Raw genomic sequence first — 18,682 nt, forward strand, 5'->3', positions numbered from 1 at the left:
CATATGTGTGAAAGTCCCCACACTTTAAAACTCTCAGCCCACCGAGCTCAGACACTCCGTCTTCCTTTGAATCTCGACTTCAGACCTTTACACTTTATGAAATCTTTTGGGAATGTCTGATGTGCAACCCCCTCATTCTGTTGATCAGACACCTCAGCATCCTCTTTTGAAACTCTTTGAAAAATTGAGTTTTCTATAATGGCTTTTAACTTTTGTTCATAGGAATACCAGAGAGATGAATGGACATTTGTTTGTGGTGCTGAAAATACATCTGAGATGTGATATTGTACTAAAATCATTACTCAAACATAATCAAAACTGATGTTCTTACTGAATGTTTTCTGAAAGTCAAAATCTGCTTTTCACCACCGGAGGTTGGAGTAAACAGCTGAAGTGAAAAATACACGGTACATAAAAAGGACGATTTCAAAGTATCTTACATTCAATTAACGTTTATATCACATGACACTTTGAAAACCCTTTTATGCATAAAAATACATTTTGTAAAAGATGTCCCTACTGTATGACCAGATTTGAACCAAGTGACATTATAAATTATATCAAAATAAAACGATGTGTTCTCCATTGTCCTGTTGAACACTTCCATGAGGAGCAGCCTCATTGTCCAGGGTCTGAATCTGAATCGCTGTAGTCGGCCACCAGGGATGTGATTGGTCCTCGGCTTCTGTCCTTCTCTTTCTCAGCGTCCTCTGCGTTCATCAGTCCTCCATCCACTTCCTCTGTGGTTTGTATGTGATTTATTCAGTGAGATAGAGATATGTTCTGGTTTATGAAAGTTTATTAGATAGTTTGTAAGCTTCTCGGGGGGTTTGACTAAAACATGAATCAAGAAAAGCTCCACATCCATTACACATCCATGTGCAGGATCTTGGTGTATGTGGATCGGTAATCAGACAGATTCCTCAACTCCTCTTTTAAAACTCTATGAAAATGTATTTTCTCTAAAATGACTTTTGTTTACTGGAATACCAATGAGATGACTGGTCACGTGTTCGTGGTGCTGAAGATACAGAATCCCCAAAAAATATCAGAGATTTTGAAAAACACGATAATGTAGTGAAATCATTTTTCAAACATGACTGGAGGTAATTTAGAAAAAAACGATTTTCTGAAAGACAAAAACAAGGTTTCACAGATTTGATAAAATGGATATTTTAAGCTGATTTTGAGAAACATGGGTCAGATAAAACTGGGGTCCGTAAAAGCTTTCCAGATTCATCCATTAAGATTATCGTGATATAAGAGTATTCTGTTCTGACATAGTGAAAATATAGGAAACTAGTACATCTCTAATATCTTTCTAAGACATTTCTCTGGTGTCATTCTGTCGTACATGTGGAAGTGTAAACTAATAGTCAAATTATTCCAAGGGACATACATGAGGGGAAACCTGGAATATTTCTTATCATGTTTTAATTGAGAATCTCTGCAATAAAACACCTTAAACATTTCCAAGAAACTTAAATGTCACATGACACTTGAACATTTTGAAAACCGTTTTATGCTTAAAAAGACATTTTGATTCCAGATGTTTCGTTAAGAATATGTGTCCGTACTGTAAAACCAGACTGACGAGTGAAAGTGAAAATATAAATTATATCAAAATAAAACGATGTGTTCTCCATTGTCCTGTTGAACACTTCCATGAGGAGCAGCCTCATTGTCCAGGGTCTGAATCTGAATCGCTGTAGTCGGCCACCAGGGATGTGTTTGGTCCTCGGCTTCTGTCCTTCTCCTTCTCAGAGTCCTCTGCGTTCATCAGTCCTCCATCCACTTCCTCTGTGGGTCTAACATCTGCATCTGGGTGCTCACATTTAGTCTGAGCGACCTCACCGACACATGTGTTGACCTCAGGGTCTGACTTCCTGCAGCTGACGGTGGCACGGGGTTCTGTTTTGATGCTAAATCCTCCCGAGTGTTTTCGGATCAGCTGGCCGGGGGGGGAGCTGAGGGCTTTGGCCACCTTTGCCTCTCTCCCCTGCAGGACCAGCTTCTTGATCAGACTGCCTGAAGCTGTCCCTGGTGTGGCGGTGCTGGAGTTGAACCATGAACGGGAGCAGATCTCTTTCCGCTTGATGTGCTTCTTGTCCTCATAGGCTGATGGGGGACAGAATAGAGTTCCATTAAATAGAATTCAAGGTTTGCTCAGGGAAATTGCATTTGGTAAACTAGGCCATGGGACAACGAGGACTTTGAGTAAATCTACCGTGTGTTGTTATGTTTTCATCCTATTCTATTTGTTTTATAGTCAGCAGGATTATGCAAAAATTACAGAGGACTTATATCTGACATTTGGTGAGAGTTGAATTTAGGGATTCACGGGGTGTGGACATTTTCCCACCGGGCAATCAGAGAATAAGTCACGAGAAGCTTGTTCAACCAAAGTGTGTGTTGCTCACAGTCGGGCGCCTGGTAGGTGAGTAGAGCAGCCAGCTTCTTGTCCTCCTCCTTCTCTGGCAGCAGTGGGATGGACAGATTTGTCCTCATCCTCACAGCATTGTCCTTCTCCTCCTGCTCGGCCAGAACTTTCTTCTGAGTCTGCAACAACATTTAGAGCCGAGACATGAGTCACGTGACACAACACAATCTCAGTGGTGGAACATCGATATTTAAAATCCTGCTTTGACTCATTTTATGGTTGTTTATGTTACTATTACATTTCTGGGGGTTCTTTGTTGTGTGACAGGCATGAAAGGGACAGATAATCAGTTCAACTCTTTGCATGAACTTCTCCATAAATTCACAGGATTAACATTAGAAGTATCTTACTCTGAACTTGGTGCGGAGGGTGCTGTTGAGCTGGAAGTCGTCCTTCCAGCCAGACTGGTGGTCCTGGATCTCAGACAGGGAGGGCAGAGCCTTTTTCAGCTTCTCTTTGTCTTTTCCACCGTGATCCAGCTTGAACATAGCATCTGTCTCCAGCTTCTCCTTCTCTGCTCGCTCTGCACAGTGAAACACGAGAGAGAAAAGGATGAGGTGCAGAAAACGAGCAGGGGAAAGAGAAGCAGGAAGGCTGTGTCCTTTGGAAAAACAGTGTCATCCCTCAAAAGAAAAGTCTTAAAATCTGCAGCAAGTATAGAAATAAACCTACAGACATAGATTTAGAATGGCTAGAATGGTTCAAGAAACAGTTATATGAGTTTTGAATTGATACATAACATGAATCCCTGACCTGTGGTGAGGATCTGCTCATTTTCTGCCATGTCCCAGCGCTCCTCCTTCCGGTTTGCTCCGGCCACTATCAGGTAGTCGCAGGTCGCCGGGTCGGTCTGCATCTCAATGTAGTTGACACACAGGTGGCACTTCATCCTGAACCTGGATTTGTAAACAACAAAAGTTGTTCAGTCCCTTTGGCAGAGAGGTTTATTATGATTTTCTGATGTTTAACAAGGTTTTGTCAACTGAAGCATAACTGGAGCAAAACACATGATTCAGCAGCCGACCCAGTCTGGCTGTGGTTACCTGTAGATTGGCGTGGTGTAGTAGTTCCCCACTTTCTTCTTCTCTGCATTGTAACGGACCCCTGTACCAACACAACATCAGGGTTAAGGATATGAAGACAGTTGGTGATACTAAGCAACACAATAATATCTGTCTCCACACTCACCCATTCCAATGTGATTTTTGCAGCCATCACACCAGATGTTGTAGGGCATCTCAAACCTAAAAGAACACAGTTGTGTTTGGTACAGACGACAACGCTGATAAAGATGTAAAGTGACTTTACTTCCTGTCTTTATCTTTTACAGTCTGACATTATGTGCTTAATAATAAATAAACGAACTAACGATGGAGATTAATTGAAGTTTCACGTCATTATGTATTGAAGAAATAAACACACATAAGTCAATTCTACAGTCAATTCTAAATTCGCTTCGATCATCACAATAGATATTTATGGTTCTAAATAATCACCTGAAGGTTCAATTGCACAGTAGATTTTGTTCCACTAAATAACTTTAAATAAGTCCTCTGAAGATGCTTAACCCTAACAAACCTGATAACAAATATCTGATAACACGTATATGTACATCTATGTGTGCATATAACACCATTTCTTTATATATGTGTGAACTAACCTGATGATGAGAATGCCCTGAGACAGCTTCCTGGCCCTCTCCCTGAGAGCATGGGTGTTATGGTAGCCGTTGAGTGATCCATGCTAAAGTCAAAGAATGGTGGACAATCAGTATCGACACACAAAGATAAATTAACGACACAGACACACACTGTGTAACTGAATCAGAATCAGAAAGTATTTATTGCCAAGTAGGTTTACACCTACAAGGAATTTGCTCTGGTTATTGGTGCAAACAAGAAACATAAAAACATAAAAACACAAAAACACAATAAATACATCACACATAAGAAAAGCAATAAAAATAAACAATATTTATTTACTCACTATTAACTTCTTATTTACTCCCCTTTTCTAACATTTATACACAGTAACATTCATTTAAACATAAACATATATAAATATAATATATATAATAGATAAAAGATATAAAAAGTGAAGTAAAAAGTGAAATGCAAGATGCAAGACAGTGAACAGTGTCAGATTGCAATATGCAATGTAATGCAGTATAATGTATGTAGTATGATCATACACACCTTGGCCGGGTTAAAATCTGGAGGGTAGTATTTGTTTGTTCCTTTTCTCTCACCCTTTAAAAGGACAAGAAAGAAAAACAGCATTATTTGTTAGTTACGAGTAAAAGTTGAGTATTTAATCATGAATCCTTATGAATCATTAAATCTTGACAGAAGCACGTGGAGATCGTGGCTCACCATGGTGACGCCTGTGTGTCCGCACCAGAGCAGATGGATTCACGTTTCTGTCGGCAGATAAAAAGAAGTCGAGTCACTGAAAACATAATATAACATTTCAAGAGTCAAACTTAATTGTTGGATCTGCAGAAGAAGATCAGGTTTCACTGCAGTCGCTCCAGCCAAGAATGGTCAGTGTTCAGTAATAGATCTTTAAATCTGTATTTATATTTGGCTCCAATACCCGGTCTTGGTTACTTTTAATCAGCTTATACTTCAAATATTGTACTGTCAATATCAGTCTACCTGTCTATTTATCTACCTGTCTGTCTGTCTGTCTGTCTGACTCGCTACCTGCCTGTCTCTATATTTATTTATCCACCTGTCAATCTGTCTATTTATCTGACTCTCTACCTATCTGTCTGTCTATCTATTTATCTGACTCTACCTGTCTGTCTGTCTATCTATTTATCTGACTCTACCTGTCTGTCAATCTGTCTATTTATCTGACTCTCTACCTATCTGTCTGTCTATCTATTTATCTGACTCTACCTGTCTGTCTGTCTATCTATTTATCTGACTCTACCTGTCTGTCTGTCTAACTATTTATCTGACTCTACCTCTCTGTCTATCTATTTATCTACCTATCTGTCTCTCTACCTGTCTATCTATTTATCTAGCTGTCTGTCTATCTATTTATCTACCTATCTGTCTCTCTATTTATCTGACTCTCTACCTGTCTATCTATTAATCTAGCTGTCTATCTGTCTGTCTATCTATTAATCTGACTCTACCTGTCTGTGTGTTTATCTATCTGTCTTTCGATCCCCTCACAACAACCACATTAGTTTTCTGTAGCTAACGAACACGTAGTTGAATTCTCTAACGTCTAACGGGTGAGTGAAGTGTTGAATGATCTTAAGAGCTGACTCACTTTCACGTTTTCTTTAACAAATTCAGAGTTTCATCGGAGCTAGCATAGCGAGCTAGCAGTAGCAGGAGCTAGCTTGCGCGCTAACGTTAGCCTCGTGCTCGAGGTTGTAAACGCGACACGACACGATCCGTTAATTCAATACAAACACGCGACTGTCCATTTAAAAAAAAAAAAATTAGTAAAAAAATTATCAAAGCAAAATTCTTACAGATTCTCCTGAAGCTGCACAAACTGCTAACAACCACACACAGCGCCCGATGGGTAATAAGGCGTCATATTTACGTTCCGGAAGTCGGGTGAGGTTGAAGCAGGAAGTGCCAGCGTCAGATGGACGACGTGCGGGGAGCGGGAGCGGAAGCGTCACGCGACAGAAGGAAAAGAAACACATCGATCTGATCTGTTATTGATTATCTGTCACTGCCGCTGACATGGAATCGAACCCGCAACCGCACAAACGCTTCATCTGCTCGTTCCCCGCCTGCTCCGCCGCCTACAACAAGCAGTGGAAGCTGGACGCGCACATGTGTAAGCACACGGGGGTGAGGCCGTACGCGTGCGAGCGGGACGGCTGCGGGAAGTCCTTCTGCACCCAGCACCACCTGCAGCGGCACCAGCTCAGCCACAGCGGGGACAGGCCCTTCCCCTGCCCGGTGCCCGGCTGCTGCCAGGCCTTCACCACCAACTGCAACCTCACCAGGCACACGAGCCGCGTGCACAGCCAGGAGCAGAGGACGTACCCGTGCAGGTTCGAGGGCTGCGGGCTCGAGTTCAGGAAGAACAAGCAGCTGAAGTCCCACGAGTGTGAGGAGCACACGCAGCTGCCCCCCTACCAGTGCACGTATGAAGGCTGCCACATGCGATTCACCTTCCCCAGCAAGCTGAAGCGCCACGAGAAGGTGCACAGGGGTTACGCCTGCGAGGAGGAGGGCTGCAGCTTCCGGGCCAAGACCTGGACCGAGCACCTGAAGCACCGGAAGGAGCAGCACCGGCCCGTCCTGAGGTGTGAGCTGTGCAGCAAGGTGTTCAGGGACTCGTGGTTCCTGCAGCAGCACCAGCGGGTCCACTCCGACGAGCGGCTCGTCTTCAAGTGCCCCAGGGACGGCTGTGGCAGGTCCTTCACCAAGATCTTCAACCTGCAGAGCCACATCAACTCCTTCCACGAGGAGCTGCAGCCCTTCGCCTGCCCCCACCCGGGCTGCGGGAAGACCTTCGTCATGAAGCAGAGTCTCCAGCGCCACAGCGTCGCACACGACCCGGAGAGGAGGAAGCTGAAGAAGCCGAGGAAATCCAAACCCAGGAGATCTCTCGCTTCCAAGCTGAGTGGTCACGCAGAAGCGAAGAAGCTTCAGGAGCCTGAGTCGGGCTCCAGAGGGTCAGATGAGAAGAGCTGTGATCCGCCCGGCCCTGTGGAGCTGGTGTCCCTCCTGCAGGATGCGTCCCTGCTGTACAGCTCGGCTGGGTTGGACACACATGGACTCACCAGCGCCCTGACTTCTCCTTTATCAGTGTAGACTTTGGAGTTCACAGCAGAATGTGAACAGAACATTTGTAATGTAATTTTTTACTCGTTGTATTAGGCTTGATTGTCTGCGTCTCTGTGTGTGTTTGTGTACAAGTACTTCTGTGAATGTTCTTTCTAAAAAAATGAATTGTGAACTTGAGGTCTTCATGCAGGAATGTGTCTGGTCCAGGTGATCCGTCCCTCTGTGTGGGTTCTCTCTCTATGAACGTTAATTCATAACATCAATATATCCGTCATTTGTATTTTAGAATATATTTTGTATACAATTTGTTGTGCTATCAACACAAAAATCCAACTTCCCAGAACAACAGTGTTTAAATAAATCCTGTGAATGGAACGAGTTTCCCTGTTTTTTTATGGTCTTTATAGATCGGTCATCCCAAATGTAATCTCCTGTACAAACTGTGCATTCCCTCCGAAGCTTCCTCCAGAGTTATGAAGTATTTGTTTTCAATTTCTGTGTGTTGACGTGAAGCTGGAATTTGGTTTGACAGGCAGATTATTTCAAACATCTACGTTAATCATAAAAATCTCAAGTCTTTCTGTGGGAGAAACTCACGTGGCTTTGGATTTTTGGCTCCTGACTGATACAGTTTTAATCATCTATTACATGTCATCGGTTTGGGTACTGGGGCCATTTAATAGCACAAGAAAAAAACAGATTTTAAATATACATTTGTAATGTTACGAGAAAAGTAATATCAACAATAGTCTTCATTTTAGGGTGTGTCATGTTAGAGGGGTCGATATCAGAAGACCTGTTTGTCTGCTGTGTTTTAAATGAGGAATGTGATGCATGTTGTGAAGGTAAACTTATCAGTAGTGTCAGGACAAGATTGTGTAAGAATGTATTCTGAAGAAACAACCACACAGATGTTTTTAGTTGATGGCCAGAGATGAAACGGTGTGAAATTGTGCGTCATGATTATAGTGATCATTATCAGGTTTACCAGTGTTATAGCCGTATTGTTAAAATGTTCAAAAGGCACTGATACATAGATGGAAGCAATTTTTCAAATCAATTTTATCAGTCTACATAATATGGCACCCTGCAAAACCAAGAAGGAAGGAAACTTTCTGTAATGCAGGTTTAACAGAACACAACCTTTAATAATGAAATCAAATGTGCTTATTAAAACAACACAATGTGCACGATGAACAAAGTATGTGCATGTAAGAACAATGCAACCACACATGCACAATTCATCTCACAGCATGTTACAGTTTGATTAATGCACAATCCTTCAGAATCACGTGTCCTAAGTATGTTGAGTTTCCACGTCATGCCCGGTGTCCACATACTTTTGGCCATGTGCTTGATGTGTCTCTCACTCTCATGGTCCAGGAGTCTCCTGGCTGATGTCACAGCTCTCCAGCCAGACCAGGGGTGTGCAGCTGTCAGAGGAACCAGCGGCGTTCACAGGTCGGGATGGAAACCTGCAGATTCCTCAGCCGTGATCCCACTCGGCGGAGCATCTCGGCTCTGAGCTGCAGATTTACAGTTTCAACAGGAGCGGACACAGCCCCTGTGTGCGAGCTCCAGATTCCGACTCCAAATCCTCTGTGAATATTTCCAGTTACTGGAGGGCTGCTGCTTCCCTGCATTCCCGGCCCTCTCGCTCGGCTCAGACGATCCCTACATGGACCGGCTGTCTGACCAGCTCACCCAGGAATGTGCAGCAGAACTCGTCCAATTAGTTTCAACCGTCCTGACGTGACTCGGACCCGTCCTGTCGTCACCTGCCTCCTACGCGGCCACAGGTCGTTTCTGGGAACAAGCTCAGATTGGGTGACGCTGCTTCAAATCCTGTCTCTAACGCTTTTTCCCCCCATTTAGTTTGATTAGCTCCTCATTTATAAGTCTTCATTTGAACTTTACATCTCACAGTCTCATACCTTAACCGCTCCATAACTTCTCTGCTCTATTTTTACCTCTGCTTATCAGTTGTGGATTTAACTCAGGCTACATTTATAGCTCAGTCTGGAGTCATACCTGAGCGTTAGCCTGTCTGTCTGCGGCCTGCTATTCATTTAACACATCTTATCAGTGAGCGCTTCAACAGAAAGGAAAACATCCCGACAGGTATAATAAGGAATATAAGACCGCATAAAACCTTATAAAGATAATACGGTTTATTTAAGTGGTCGTTATGTGACGAGGAGCAGAAAGTGAAATCACGTGTTTTAATGCAGATAAAGAATTCGATGTAGAAGCCTCAACCCAATCGTCTTTCACTTCAACTGCCACGCTCAGGTTATGATGGGCCTCAGGGATTTATCTAGTTTCCCTGATAACAGCAGGTCGACACAGAGGAAGCGCTGCATCATAAACGACATATGTTTCTGATGCATATGTCTGCTTGGTGAAATGAATGTGCTGAACGTGCTGGAATGCAGAGGAGACAGAGTGATGGCAGAGGGATTCCACCCTGAAAGGTCCACGATGTCTTGAACAAAGAAAGTAGACTAGACACCAGATGATGTTCACGTTGGGAGCAATGGCACGGGAGTTCCAGAAGCTGAGCTGCTAAGGCGGCAAAAGAAACTTGGCCTTAAACGCATCAGAGTGTTGATGCATCATATTGTGCGTGAGTTGTTTACATCACAATCAGGCAATGGAGCCTTTGTGTATCGGAAGGATTTCTTAATTATGTCATCCTGACGTCTTGTCTCTAGTCCTGTGAGATACCTGGAGAAATCATTTTCTGACTTCTTCACCTATATGAAAATCATGGTCGGGTCAATGCTACCTTTTAGATTGTCTTTCTATCACTTGTGTAGTTTTTTTCGGCCATATTTTTATTGACCATTGATCGATCGGCTCCAAATCATCTGGAGATAAACGCTCCTGCTGCAGTGTCCACCAGTAGAGCGCTGGTCACCGTGAGGACCCTCTCCATCCTGTCCGCCTGCTTCTTGCAGGTCCTGGAGTTTGGGGGCGTGGCCGAGTGTCATCAGTCAGGTGACATCACCTGCTGGTTTGTGAGCTTCTGTTCTGAAGCCAGTTGGACATTTGGTCCAGCGCCATCTTGGCTTTGTGAAACCAGCTGTCATCATGTCTGGAGGAGCAGGGGGTGGAGCCTGCCTGAGTGTGAGGACACTGCACACCTACCTACACCTGCACCTATTGGACACTACTAGCTGTCAATCACAATGCGGTATCCACGCCCCAATGCATACAGTGCTTTATGGTCTATTTGACTCTGAATGGATCATCCTTTACTACATAAACATCAGCTGTATTGAAGAAGACTTGAAACCAGAGATTGAGACACAAAGGAAAACGTTAAAAAACAAGTAGAGTCGCCCTCTGCTTTATTAAAGACTCTATCAGAGCTCAGTTCTGGTTCTTTGGACACTTCCTCACTCCTACACCCACACGTCTGATATCTCTGACTTCACACAATGTTATTAGTTTAAATGGTTCTCCAGTTTAATGTGTTTCTGGTTGTGTGTGTTTAACCTCTGTTATCATGAACGTTCGGCCCAAATTGTTGCTTTGCACAATATGTTGCATGATGATGAAAAATGATATGTTTCTTTACAACTAAATGCAAGAAGAGTCACAGTTAATGTCTCACATAGAGATTATATTATTTGTTGAGTTTTGTTAGAGGTTTAAAAGGTCATTAGATCTAAAAAATGGATGATTTGAGAACATGTAGGGAATCGAGAGGTGGAAGAAATGTAACATGTGATGTTGTGCCTGTTTCAAACGAGGGGCTGTTTGAACTGTGTGAAATGTTGTCATCATTCTGCATCTTTTCCTCTTTTTCCACCCCTTCTTTTACAGAAAATTATGCCACGTTCTTTCCATTCCTGTCGTCTGACGTCGGGGAATTCCAGACTGGCTCTGCAGGCCCTCATCCAACAGGATCGCTCTATCTCCGCCGTGTTTCTCCCAGCACCTCTTCTGCTGTCCCGCCGTCTTTCCACCTCTCACTCGGCCCTCAGCCTCCCATCTCGAGAGAAGTGGAAGGAATGTGTCGGGCCCTTTGCCCTTTCCATGCAAATTACTGGGAAATGGAAGCTTTCCGTGAATGGGGTTTCAACTGCGTGAGCAGAGATTGTAAATAACAAACGTGTATTTACAAAATGTTCCAGAAAAGAGGGGGGGTGCATTTACACAGTGGCAGCTACTGTATAAGCAACCCAGTAAAATCAAAGCTTGAGTTTAGTTTCATTTATTTCCATTTTCTGTTTTCAACATTTCTGCCTATAGTGACTTCAGTCGCTGGATCCCCCTTCATGCAGCTCAGGGGATTTAATACTGAACAACACCATCATTGTGTGTTAAACATGAACCTTCATTTAAAAAAAGCATCTCTATTGCAGACTGACTTCTTCTGAGGAGAGAGGATGAAGATGAACATTTACATGGTAATAAAAACATGAATTTGAGTTTAAGGTCACGTTCACTAAAGTTAGAATCAGACTGATTGAGAGGCCTGGACTTAACCAGAGGAAGAACTCGTTTAAAGACACACGGCCGTTTCTCTTCGGAATTAGTAATTTAGTGCAGAAACTTAATCCTTGAGAGAATTCCTGGCAGTAAATTATCTGCGTGGATATCAGTTCAAGATCTGGAGATGATTCCTTTCTAATTCATATCAACAGAGCTATAATACATGAGGAATGGGTCTTTTTAACTGTAATAAATAAACCTTGATTCTCACTGGACACACTCCTCTTGTCTGTAAGTGGAACCAGGAGCTGGGTTTTTACAAAACTCAGAGAAATTAATGTTCCGTGTTATGAAAACAGTTTTTATTCACTACATTTTATGTATTTTTATTATTATACAAACATCTTGAATCACTTATCTTGTACTGAGGCATCAGCTCCTTTGCCTACTCGTTGCTCCAACTGCTTCTGCTTCTCTTCACCTTTGAAATTGTTTCTTTGACTCATGTGTGAGGTGATGTTTTTGCAGGATCACAAAAAAACTACTGAACGGTTTCCATGAAACTTGGTGGAATGATACTTCAGCATTTAGATGGGGACCACTGGGATCGAATGGCTGACCAGTTCAGGTTGGAGGACACCGATCACAGGAGCCCCCGAAGTGTCCTCAACAGCCGGCTCAGATGTTAACTGGTTTGGACCTGCAGCTGGTTGGAGGTTAGATGTTCCACTGTGTCTGTGTGGGGTTTCTCTGGCTTCCTCCTTTAGTCCATTAAGTTGATTGGCGACTCTTAATTGAGTGTGGATTGTAGTTTGTTGGCTCTGTGTTCTCCGCCTCTCGCCCATTGTCAGCTGGGATCGAACAGAAAAGCACAGGTGCCATAAATAACATAAAAAGTGTCTCCTTTCATTTCACTCCAGAACAAAATGTCAACATTTTCCCTAAAAGAGGCGCGGGAATAAAGTTCACATGCTTGGCTACTCACAAATGAATTTGTGTTCATTTCAGCATCACTTGCTCAATACGGTGCACTGAGGTGCCTGAGCTGCGCCTGCAACTCGGTCCAACTATGCACTCTTCTTCTTCTTCTTCTTCTTCTTGCAAAATCCAAATTCCACCGGCTGACTATCTGCTCGGGCCCTATATACGTTACATAATGCATATTCTACATATTCTACATGTCAGCCTCACATTGCTGATGAAATCCCTCAATTTATGGAGCAGCTCAAGACGAGTCACCCATTGTGGAATGTCTGCTGAACGAGGCCCATGTTGTTTGATAACCTCCCTTTCTTATCTGGCATTTGACCCTAAAAAGGATTTTGGTTGTTTGCTTTGCTTCTCCTCGGCTGTGATGTTTAGAACAAGAAAAAGGGCCAAACACAGAAAACAACAGGGGCCTGTTATTTGAAGACATTCCTCATGGACTCGTCTTTCTTTTACATTTGTAAAGTTCCACCTCTGAACGTTCTCGCTCTCGTCTTGTCTCGCTTCCTATCTGCAGGTTCATTCATCACACATGCTTCTCGGCATCATCAATGTGACATCATTGTCCGCTCCTTAGCAGCTCTTAGGAAACCTCAGGGAATCCATAGTGCCACTGGCCAACAGCCTCTGGAAAAACATCTGGGAGAAACTGAACAATAAACCAGTGATTTACACCAATTAGATAATCCCAACAGGACAAATTCTGGGTCAAGCGCCCGCCTGCCCTCCTACGCTCCCTGTCAGGCTCAGGTGAGGGGGATAGTCTCTTGGCAAGTAACGGGTTAGCCTCTGTCTCATCCCTTCACCCCCCTTTATCTCCGAGGGCTATATATTGGAGGTCGTGACTCGTCTGCATCTTAAGCATCACTCGCACACCCGCAGACACACAAACCCAACACGTGTGCCTGGTTCACTGAAGAGGAGCAGCGATGAGGTCCCTGCTGAAGCTGCTTGTGGTTCTGGTTTGCGTCCAGAGGGGAGAGGGCGGCTGGATGAGGTCACTGATCGGTAAGTGCTGGCTGTGGGTCGAGATGACCTATGACCTTTTGGCTCAAATCAAGACCACTGTCCTAAATATTATGTCTAGACTTGGATATCTATTACTTTAAACTTTAATTTTCTGCTCCTTAAAAGCTTTTTATTTTTTGTGAAAGACTAAATAACTGGTATTTAAATTTGTATTGATTTTCTGTTTCTGTCTTTTCTAGATCAGACGCAGGAAACACCGTCTCCACACACGTCTCCTGATGCAGACAGAGGAAGTGGATATCCAGATGAAGAAGACAGACAAGCAGAAGCTTCAGGAGTCCAGCCATCGCCCAGTCCCATCATCCCCATGCCAGTCCGCTCACGCCGCTCGACCCTTGACCCCCAGTGCGGCCTGCGCTCCATCCTGCTGCAGGTCCGGGACCTCGGGCTCGGCTACGACTCGGACGAGACCGTCCTCTTCAAGTACTGCAGTGGGACGTGTCCCCGGGTTCGCTCCAACCACGACCTCACCCTCACTAGCCTGCTGCTCAGTGGGGTGCTGCCCCACCCGGCCCCCGGGGAGCAGTGGCACAACACGCCCTGCTGCAGGCCCACCCACCACGAGGACATGGCCTTCCTGGACAACTCGCACCGCTGGCACAAGGTGGAGAAGCTGTCGGCCGCCGGCTGCAGCTGTGTGGGGTAGAGGGCTGAGAGTAGATGGGAGAAGGGTGGTGTTGAGGGGTGGAGGGGAGGAAGGGAGGTGTGTATGATAGGTTGTGATGACAAAGCGATTCCGAGGGGAAAAGTTTGCTGCCAGGTTTTTTTGTAATGTCTGTAAATGAAGAGTTTAATTTCAGCAGGATGGAAGCTGAAACCTTTTGTTATGAAATGAGCACAAATTAAGCTATTGTCATGTTTAGGTGAAAGAATCCAGTTTTTCTGTTGAAAAGTGGCCTAGAGGGACTCACTACGATAATAATAACTTTATTTTATTTTATTTTGATAATATTCGAACTGTAAAAAAGAATTGGGCAGCTTTTCTTAGTTTAAGAACATTCTGCATTCGAGAAAAAGTTTGTTTCTTTATCTGTCGCCAGCAGAAAATACATAATGAAATTGACGTGTATTCTTCAAATGTAAATACTTAACTATTGTTCGTGTCAGCTGATTTGGATCTACTCTGAATCTTCACCTCCTGACAAACATACATGAAGCTGACATTTATTTATTTAAATTCTTCAGTGCAATTTTGAAAGTTACAAATGGAGCAGATCAAATGAACGAAGCTGCGTAGATGCAACGTCTGGTTTGAAGTTCTTCACAGTTCAGACGGTTTCATCAACCAGACACAGTTTAGAAAAATGTATTTATGTAAGATAAGTTATTTATTTATTTGACGTCGTCCTCTCGTCATGCTGATTAATTTATTTTGTGATGTGCTCGTCTCTACATTCATTGTGTGTAAAGTTCCTAATAAACATCAACTTGTACAGAAAGGATCCGTGTTTGTGGTCGGTTCATTTAGAGTGAAAAGAAATATTACACGATGTGGAAAATGTATTTTTTTATTAGAAATATAGAAAGATACAAAAATCCCGGAAAGTCCTGGATTATTTCTCAAAGACAAACGAATCCCTCTTGAACTTAATATAGATTCACATCCAGAAGAACAACAACCAAAACAGAAAGTCCATAGGCTACGTGTCCATCACGTCCTCCTCCGTCTCCTTTGGCTCCGCCCCCCACACCTGGACACGCCCCTCCATGGCGGTGAGGAGGCAGGTCTCTGTGGGGTGGAAGGACAGCGACTGGACCACAGCTGGTCCCACCGACAGCTTCAAGGTCAGAGAGCCCTGGAGGTCAGAGAGTCAGAAAAAACATGAGAGGTACTTTCTAGAACTGTGTCAAGTATACAGTCTGGATTTAGATTGAATTTGATTCACAGGCTGCTGCTCTGCTGGACGAGGCTCTGTTCAGCATCAGATCTCTAGCTTTCCCCTGTCGCCAGTAAATTCTGTTCACTGTTCTGTGAATGACTCTTATGATAGTACAGGAAGGTGGATGCTGACCTCGACCAGGTCCCAGCAGTAGACGTGTCCGTCCTCAGAGCAGCTCAGGACATGTGTGTCTTTACTGGTGAGACAGCAGTCCAGCTTGTAGCCCTTCATCTTATGTCCTGTAAACCTGAGAGGAACAAACCAAACAAGGCCTCAACATTTAAATGTGACAGTAAACTTCCCAGGAACCTTTTCTAATCTTTGATTTGTTTTATTGCAGCTGTGTCAAGACTGATGTTGAGTCACCTCCGCAGTGTTTTAGACGTTTTGAAGACTTTCTATCAAAGAGTTTTGTGAATCCGATGAATGTGCTCTAATACTGTATTCCATGTTTTATCATTTGAAACGAGACAGAACATCACTCACTCTCCCAACATTTCCCCGGTGCTCTTATCCAGCAGTCGGAGTGTTGAATCCAAACTGGAGCTCAGCGTGCACTGAGCGTCCTGACTGAAACAAACGCACGTGATGGGACCTGGAACACACACACGTTTAAGATCATGTTTATAACCATGTTTTTTGCTTGGTGACATAACGTGACTTCCCGGTGTTATAGACTTAATAACACTTCTATTATTCTGATTCTAACTATTCTTGCTACTTTTTCCAGTGAAAGTAATTTTCTTGAAAACATGTTGACTGACTGTTGATGAAGTCCACGTGCAGCTGACCGACCCTCAGGTCGTAGCGCCTCAGTCTGCCGTCCACAGATCTGAACAGAAGATGATTTCAGAATAATGAGTGTGTGAGTTATTATAGTCTGTGACTAACTACAATGGAGGGTGATGAAACTGGGGAAACATGTTTATTCGCCAGTTAAGAATTGAAGCTGCAGCAGCAGAGGAGCAGTTTGTTGGTCTGTGATTGATTCAAAATGCAATAAGCTGGTCTCACCCTGTGAGCAGCTCGTGTTGCATCAGCTTCAGGCTGCTGACGCCGTCCGTGGCCTCGTCCAGAACCTGGATGGGCTCATATCTTCTGGACCTGACGTCCCAGCACCTAACTGTCCCATCTATGGAGCCTGGATGAAGAAACACACACAAACACACACACATCACAACAAATACATATTTTTCTGAGGAAATGTAAAAATATTTAGAAATAGTTGAGGATCAGTTTTAGTGTTGATGAGCTCTTGGCAATTTAAAATAAATACGGAACACAAAACTCACCTCAGTGTTTAAGTGGTGAGATATATTTCATAATACACATTGTGATAAAAAAACATATTTAGTGAGTTATTCATTGATCGGAGGCTTTTTATTGAAAACTCACCAGAGAAGATTACATTTGCCTCCTCGTTAAACTGGACACAGTTGACTTTCTGTGAAAAGAGAGTGATGTAAAGAAAACTGGACAAATACTTCTACAGAAACAGGAAACACAGAGTTAGAGTCCGCTGAACTGACCCCGGCATGACCTCTGAGTTTGCGTGTGACCTGTCCCGTGGCGACGTCCCACAGGATCACAGTCTTGTCTGAGCTGCAGGTGCAAATCAAGCTGTTGTCAAAAGAGCTGTGAAAGAAAACAAAAGCACACAGTGATTCAGTTTCTCTTCTTTCTTCACGTTTTCACACTTGACACTCATTCATTCATATTCATATGGCTAATAAACAACAGTCCTGTGGAGGACGTGGTGAAATCAACTCACCCGTCAGCGTCCAGAACCTCGTACCCGTGGCCGCTGTACGACTTCAGCAGGGTCCCTGTGCTCACACTCCACAGCTTCAGAGACTTGTCACTGCCACAGGACATCAGGTAGTTCCCATCAGCTGAGCAGGGACACAGGACACAGGGAGTAAACTGTTGAGAATGAGACTAAGATGGAGGGTTCACACAAAGGCCAGATTACCAACTGGGGAAAGCCGGAGACTGCCTGGAACCCAAAGAGCATTGTGTGTTTCTGAGGACCACAATGACATGTGCACCACTGACTTGGAATCCCTCCGTTTCTTTAAGAGCACTTCTGACAAACACTTCTTCGAGGATTTGCTCAAATTACTTTAGTCTGGCAACAAATTAACACATGTTTATTTGTGAATAATAGTAAAACAGTTTCTATGTCTTTCTGCTGTAACAGGTGTAAAGCCACCATAGATTCCAAACATCACTCTAATCTATCTCTCTGTCTACAATGGAGACCTTTGCAGGATTGAGAATGATGTTAGGTCCTGTTCCTCTCGAGAGGAGCTGGGTGGTCCTCACCGTTGAAGCGAACCGCCCTGACAGCTCCCTGCTGACACTCGATGGTCCTGAGAAGATGCTGAGGAAGCTGAGGAGCCTGAGGTCTGGTCTGAGGGAACGCCATGATGACACAACCTGATCCCCTGAAAACAAACACAACATGCACGTGTCAGCCACCACAACGACCTCCATCCCAGTAGAAGCTCTTCTGAAGCCCTGTTAGCTGGGTTAGCATCACTTCTCTCCACAGGAACACGACAGCACTGAATCAGTTTGTTCACTCAACAGGAATCAGCCGGAAGCTGCTGGAGATACCAGGTGAGTCACTTCCGTTTGTGTGGTTCTTCTACAAATGGGTTGAACAGTAGATTCGAACAGAACTAGCATGTTCACTGGTTAGCAGATGTTCACCCAGTTAGCTGCTAGCTAGTGCTACACACCCAGTTAACTCACCTAAACCAGTTTAATGTAGTGGGAGCGTCATGGACGAGGCCCCCGATGCTACTGATTAATAAATAGTTGATTTATTGATATTGAAATGATTGAAAGGAATCAAACGTCATCTGCTTTCATTACTCTGACCCATTGATAGGTTCGGTAGTTCGCGCGATGCACGCTGGGTTCACGCAGTCCTGTCAGAATAAAAGTTCAAACCTTATTTCCCCCTTTTTTCAGTTTTTTTTACATAAATTAAAAGTAAAAAAAACATTAAAATAGATAAAGTTTGTATATTAAAACAAAAAATTAAGAAGCTCCTAAAAGAAAACCTCTTGGCAGACAGTTTGCCCTGTAGATCGCTTTTATGCTAAAAATCCACCGGATATAGCTGT

The 18,682-nt window shown here is 43.7% G+C and overlaps 4 protein-coding genes across 5 annotated transcripts; 2 read left to right on the forward strand and 2 right to left on the reverse strand.

Annotated features, from left to right (window-relative positions):
* Window positions 1-781: 781 nt before the first annotated feature.
* On the reverse strand, window positions 782-6,018 carry yju2b (YJU2 splicing factor homolog B). Its single transcript, XM_062388363.1, has 10 exons — window positions 5,934-6,018; window positions 4,813-4,859; window positions 4,636-4,689; window positions 4,101-4,183; window positions 3,629-3,684; window positions 3,484-3,544; window positions 3,194-3,336; window positions 2,791-2,963; window positions 2,421-2,559; window positions 782-2,118 (listed from the first exon to the last, which is right to left on the reverse strand). Exons 2-10 carry the CDS (start codon window positions 4,813-4,815, stop codon window positions 1,679-1,681), a joined length of 1,152 nt encoding a protein of 383 aa, XP_062244347.1. The 5' UTR covers window positions 4,816-4,859; window positions 5,934-6,018; the 3' UTR covers window positions 782-1,678.
* A 33-nt stretch (window positions 6,019-6,051) lies between these two features.
* Window positions 6,052-7,584, forward strand: LOC133954083 (transcription factor IIIA-like). Its single transcript, XM_062388377.1, has one exon. The coding sequence runs from the start codon at window positions 6,154-6,156 to the stop codon at window positions 7,234-7,236; it is 1,083 nt and encodes a 360-aa protein (XP_062244361.1). The 5' UTR covers window positions 6,052-6,153; the 3' UTR covers window positions 7,237-7,584.
* A 1,462-nt stretch (window positions 7,585-9,046) lies between these two features.
* LOC133954112 (persephin) lies at window positions 9,047-15,091 on the forward strand. Of its 2 annotated transcripts, XM_062388420.1 has the most exons (3): window positions 9,047-11,627; window positions 12,181-12,368; window positions 13,848-15,091. In XM_062388420.1, exons 2-3 carry the CDS (start codon window positions 12,335-12,337, stop codon window positions 14,312-14,314), a joined length of 501 nt encoding a protein of 166 aa, XP_062244404.1. In that variant the 5' UTR covers window positions 9,047-11,627; window positions 12,181-12,334; the 3' UTR covers window positions 14,315-15,091. The 2 variants fall into 2 exon arrangements, with proteins under 2 accessions (XP_062244404.1, XP_062244403.1); XM_062388419.1 differs by lacking the exons at window positions 9,047-11,627; window positions 12,181-12,368 and adding an exon at window positions 12,981-13,647.
* A 69-nt stretch (window positions 15,092-15,160) lies between these two features.
* wdr83 (WD repeat domain containing 83) lies at window positions 15,161-18,457 on the reverse strand. The gene is made up of 10 exons (XM_062388389.1): window positions 18,306-18,457; window positions 17,874-17,995; window positions 17,320-17,440; window positions 17,078-17,183; window positions 16,944-16,992; window positions 16,563-16,689; window positions 16,313-16,380; window positions 16,035-16,143; window positions 15,681-15,795; window positions 15,161-15,464 (listed from the first exon to the last, which is right to left on the reverse strand). The coding sequence occupies exons 2-10, from the start codon at window positions 17,974-17,976 to the stop codon at window positions 15,309-15,311; spliced, it is 954 nt and encodes a 317-aa protein (XP_062244373.1). The 5' UTR covers window positions 17,977-17,995; window positions 18,306-18,457; the 3' UTR covers window positions 15,161-15,308.
* Window positions 18,458-18,682: the final 225 nt, after the last annotated feature.

This window comes from Platichthys flesus, chromosome 5 (genome assembly GCF_949316205.1).
Source record: "Platichthys flesus chromosome 5, fPlaFle2.1, whole genome shotgun sequence".
In the NCBI taxonomy this organism is placed as follows: Eukaryota; Metazoa; Chordata; class Actinopteri; order Pleuronectiformes; family Pleuronectidae; genus Platichthys; species Platichthys flesus.

Bases quoted from the DNA above. Each gene is read 5' to 3' on its own strand.
- yju2b (XM_062388363.1), bottom strand. The intron at 3,685-4,100 runs GTTAGTTCACAC...GTGTTCTTTTAG, and splicing joins CAGGGCATTCTCATCATCAG to GTTTGAGATGCCCTACAACA. The intron at 3,545-3,628 runs GTGAGTGTGGAG...GTGTTGGTACAG, and splicing joins CAAAAATCACATTGGAATGG to GGGTCCGTTACAATGCAGAG.
- LOC133954083 (XM_062388377.1), top strand. From the start codon at position 6,154: ATGGAATCGAACCCGCAACCGCACAAACGCTTCATCTGCTCGTTCCCC.
- LOC133954112 (XM_062388419.1), top strand. From the start codon at position 13,569: ATGAGGTCCCTGCTGAAGCTGCTTGTGGTTCTGGTTTGCGTCCAGAGG. The intron at 13,648-13,847 runs GTAAGTGCTGGC...TGTCTTTTCTAG, and splicing joins CTGGATGAGGTCACTGATCG to ATCAGACGCAGGAAACACCG.
- wdr83 (XM_062388389.1), bottom strand. From the start codon at position 17,976: ATGGCGTTCCCTCAGACCAGACCTCAGGCTCCTCAGCTTCCTCAGCAT. The intron at 16,381-16,562 runs GTGAGACCAGCT...TCTTCTGTTCAG, and splicing joins CAACACGAGCTGCTCACAGG to ATCTGTGGACGGCAGACTGA. The intron at 16,144-16,312 runs GTCAGTCAACAT...TGTGTGTTCCAG, and splicing joins GCACGTGGACTTCATCAACA to GTCCCATCACGTGCGTTTGT.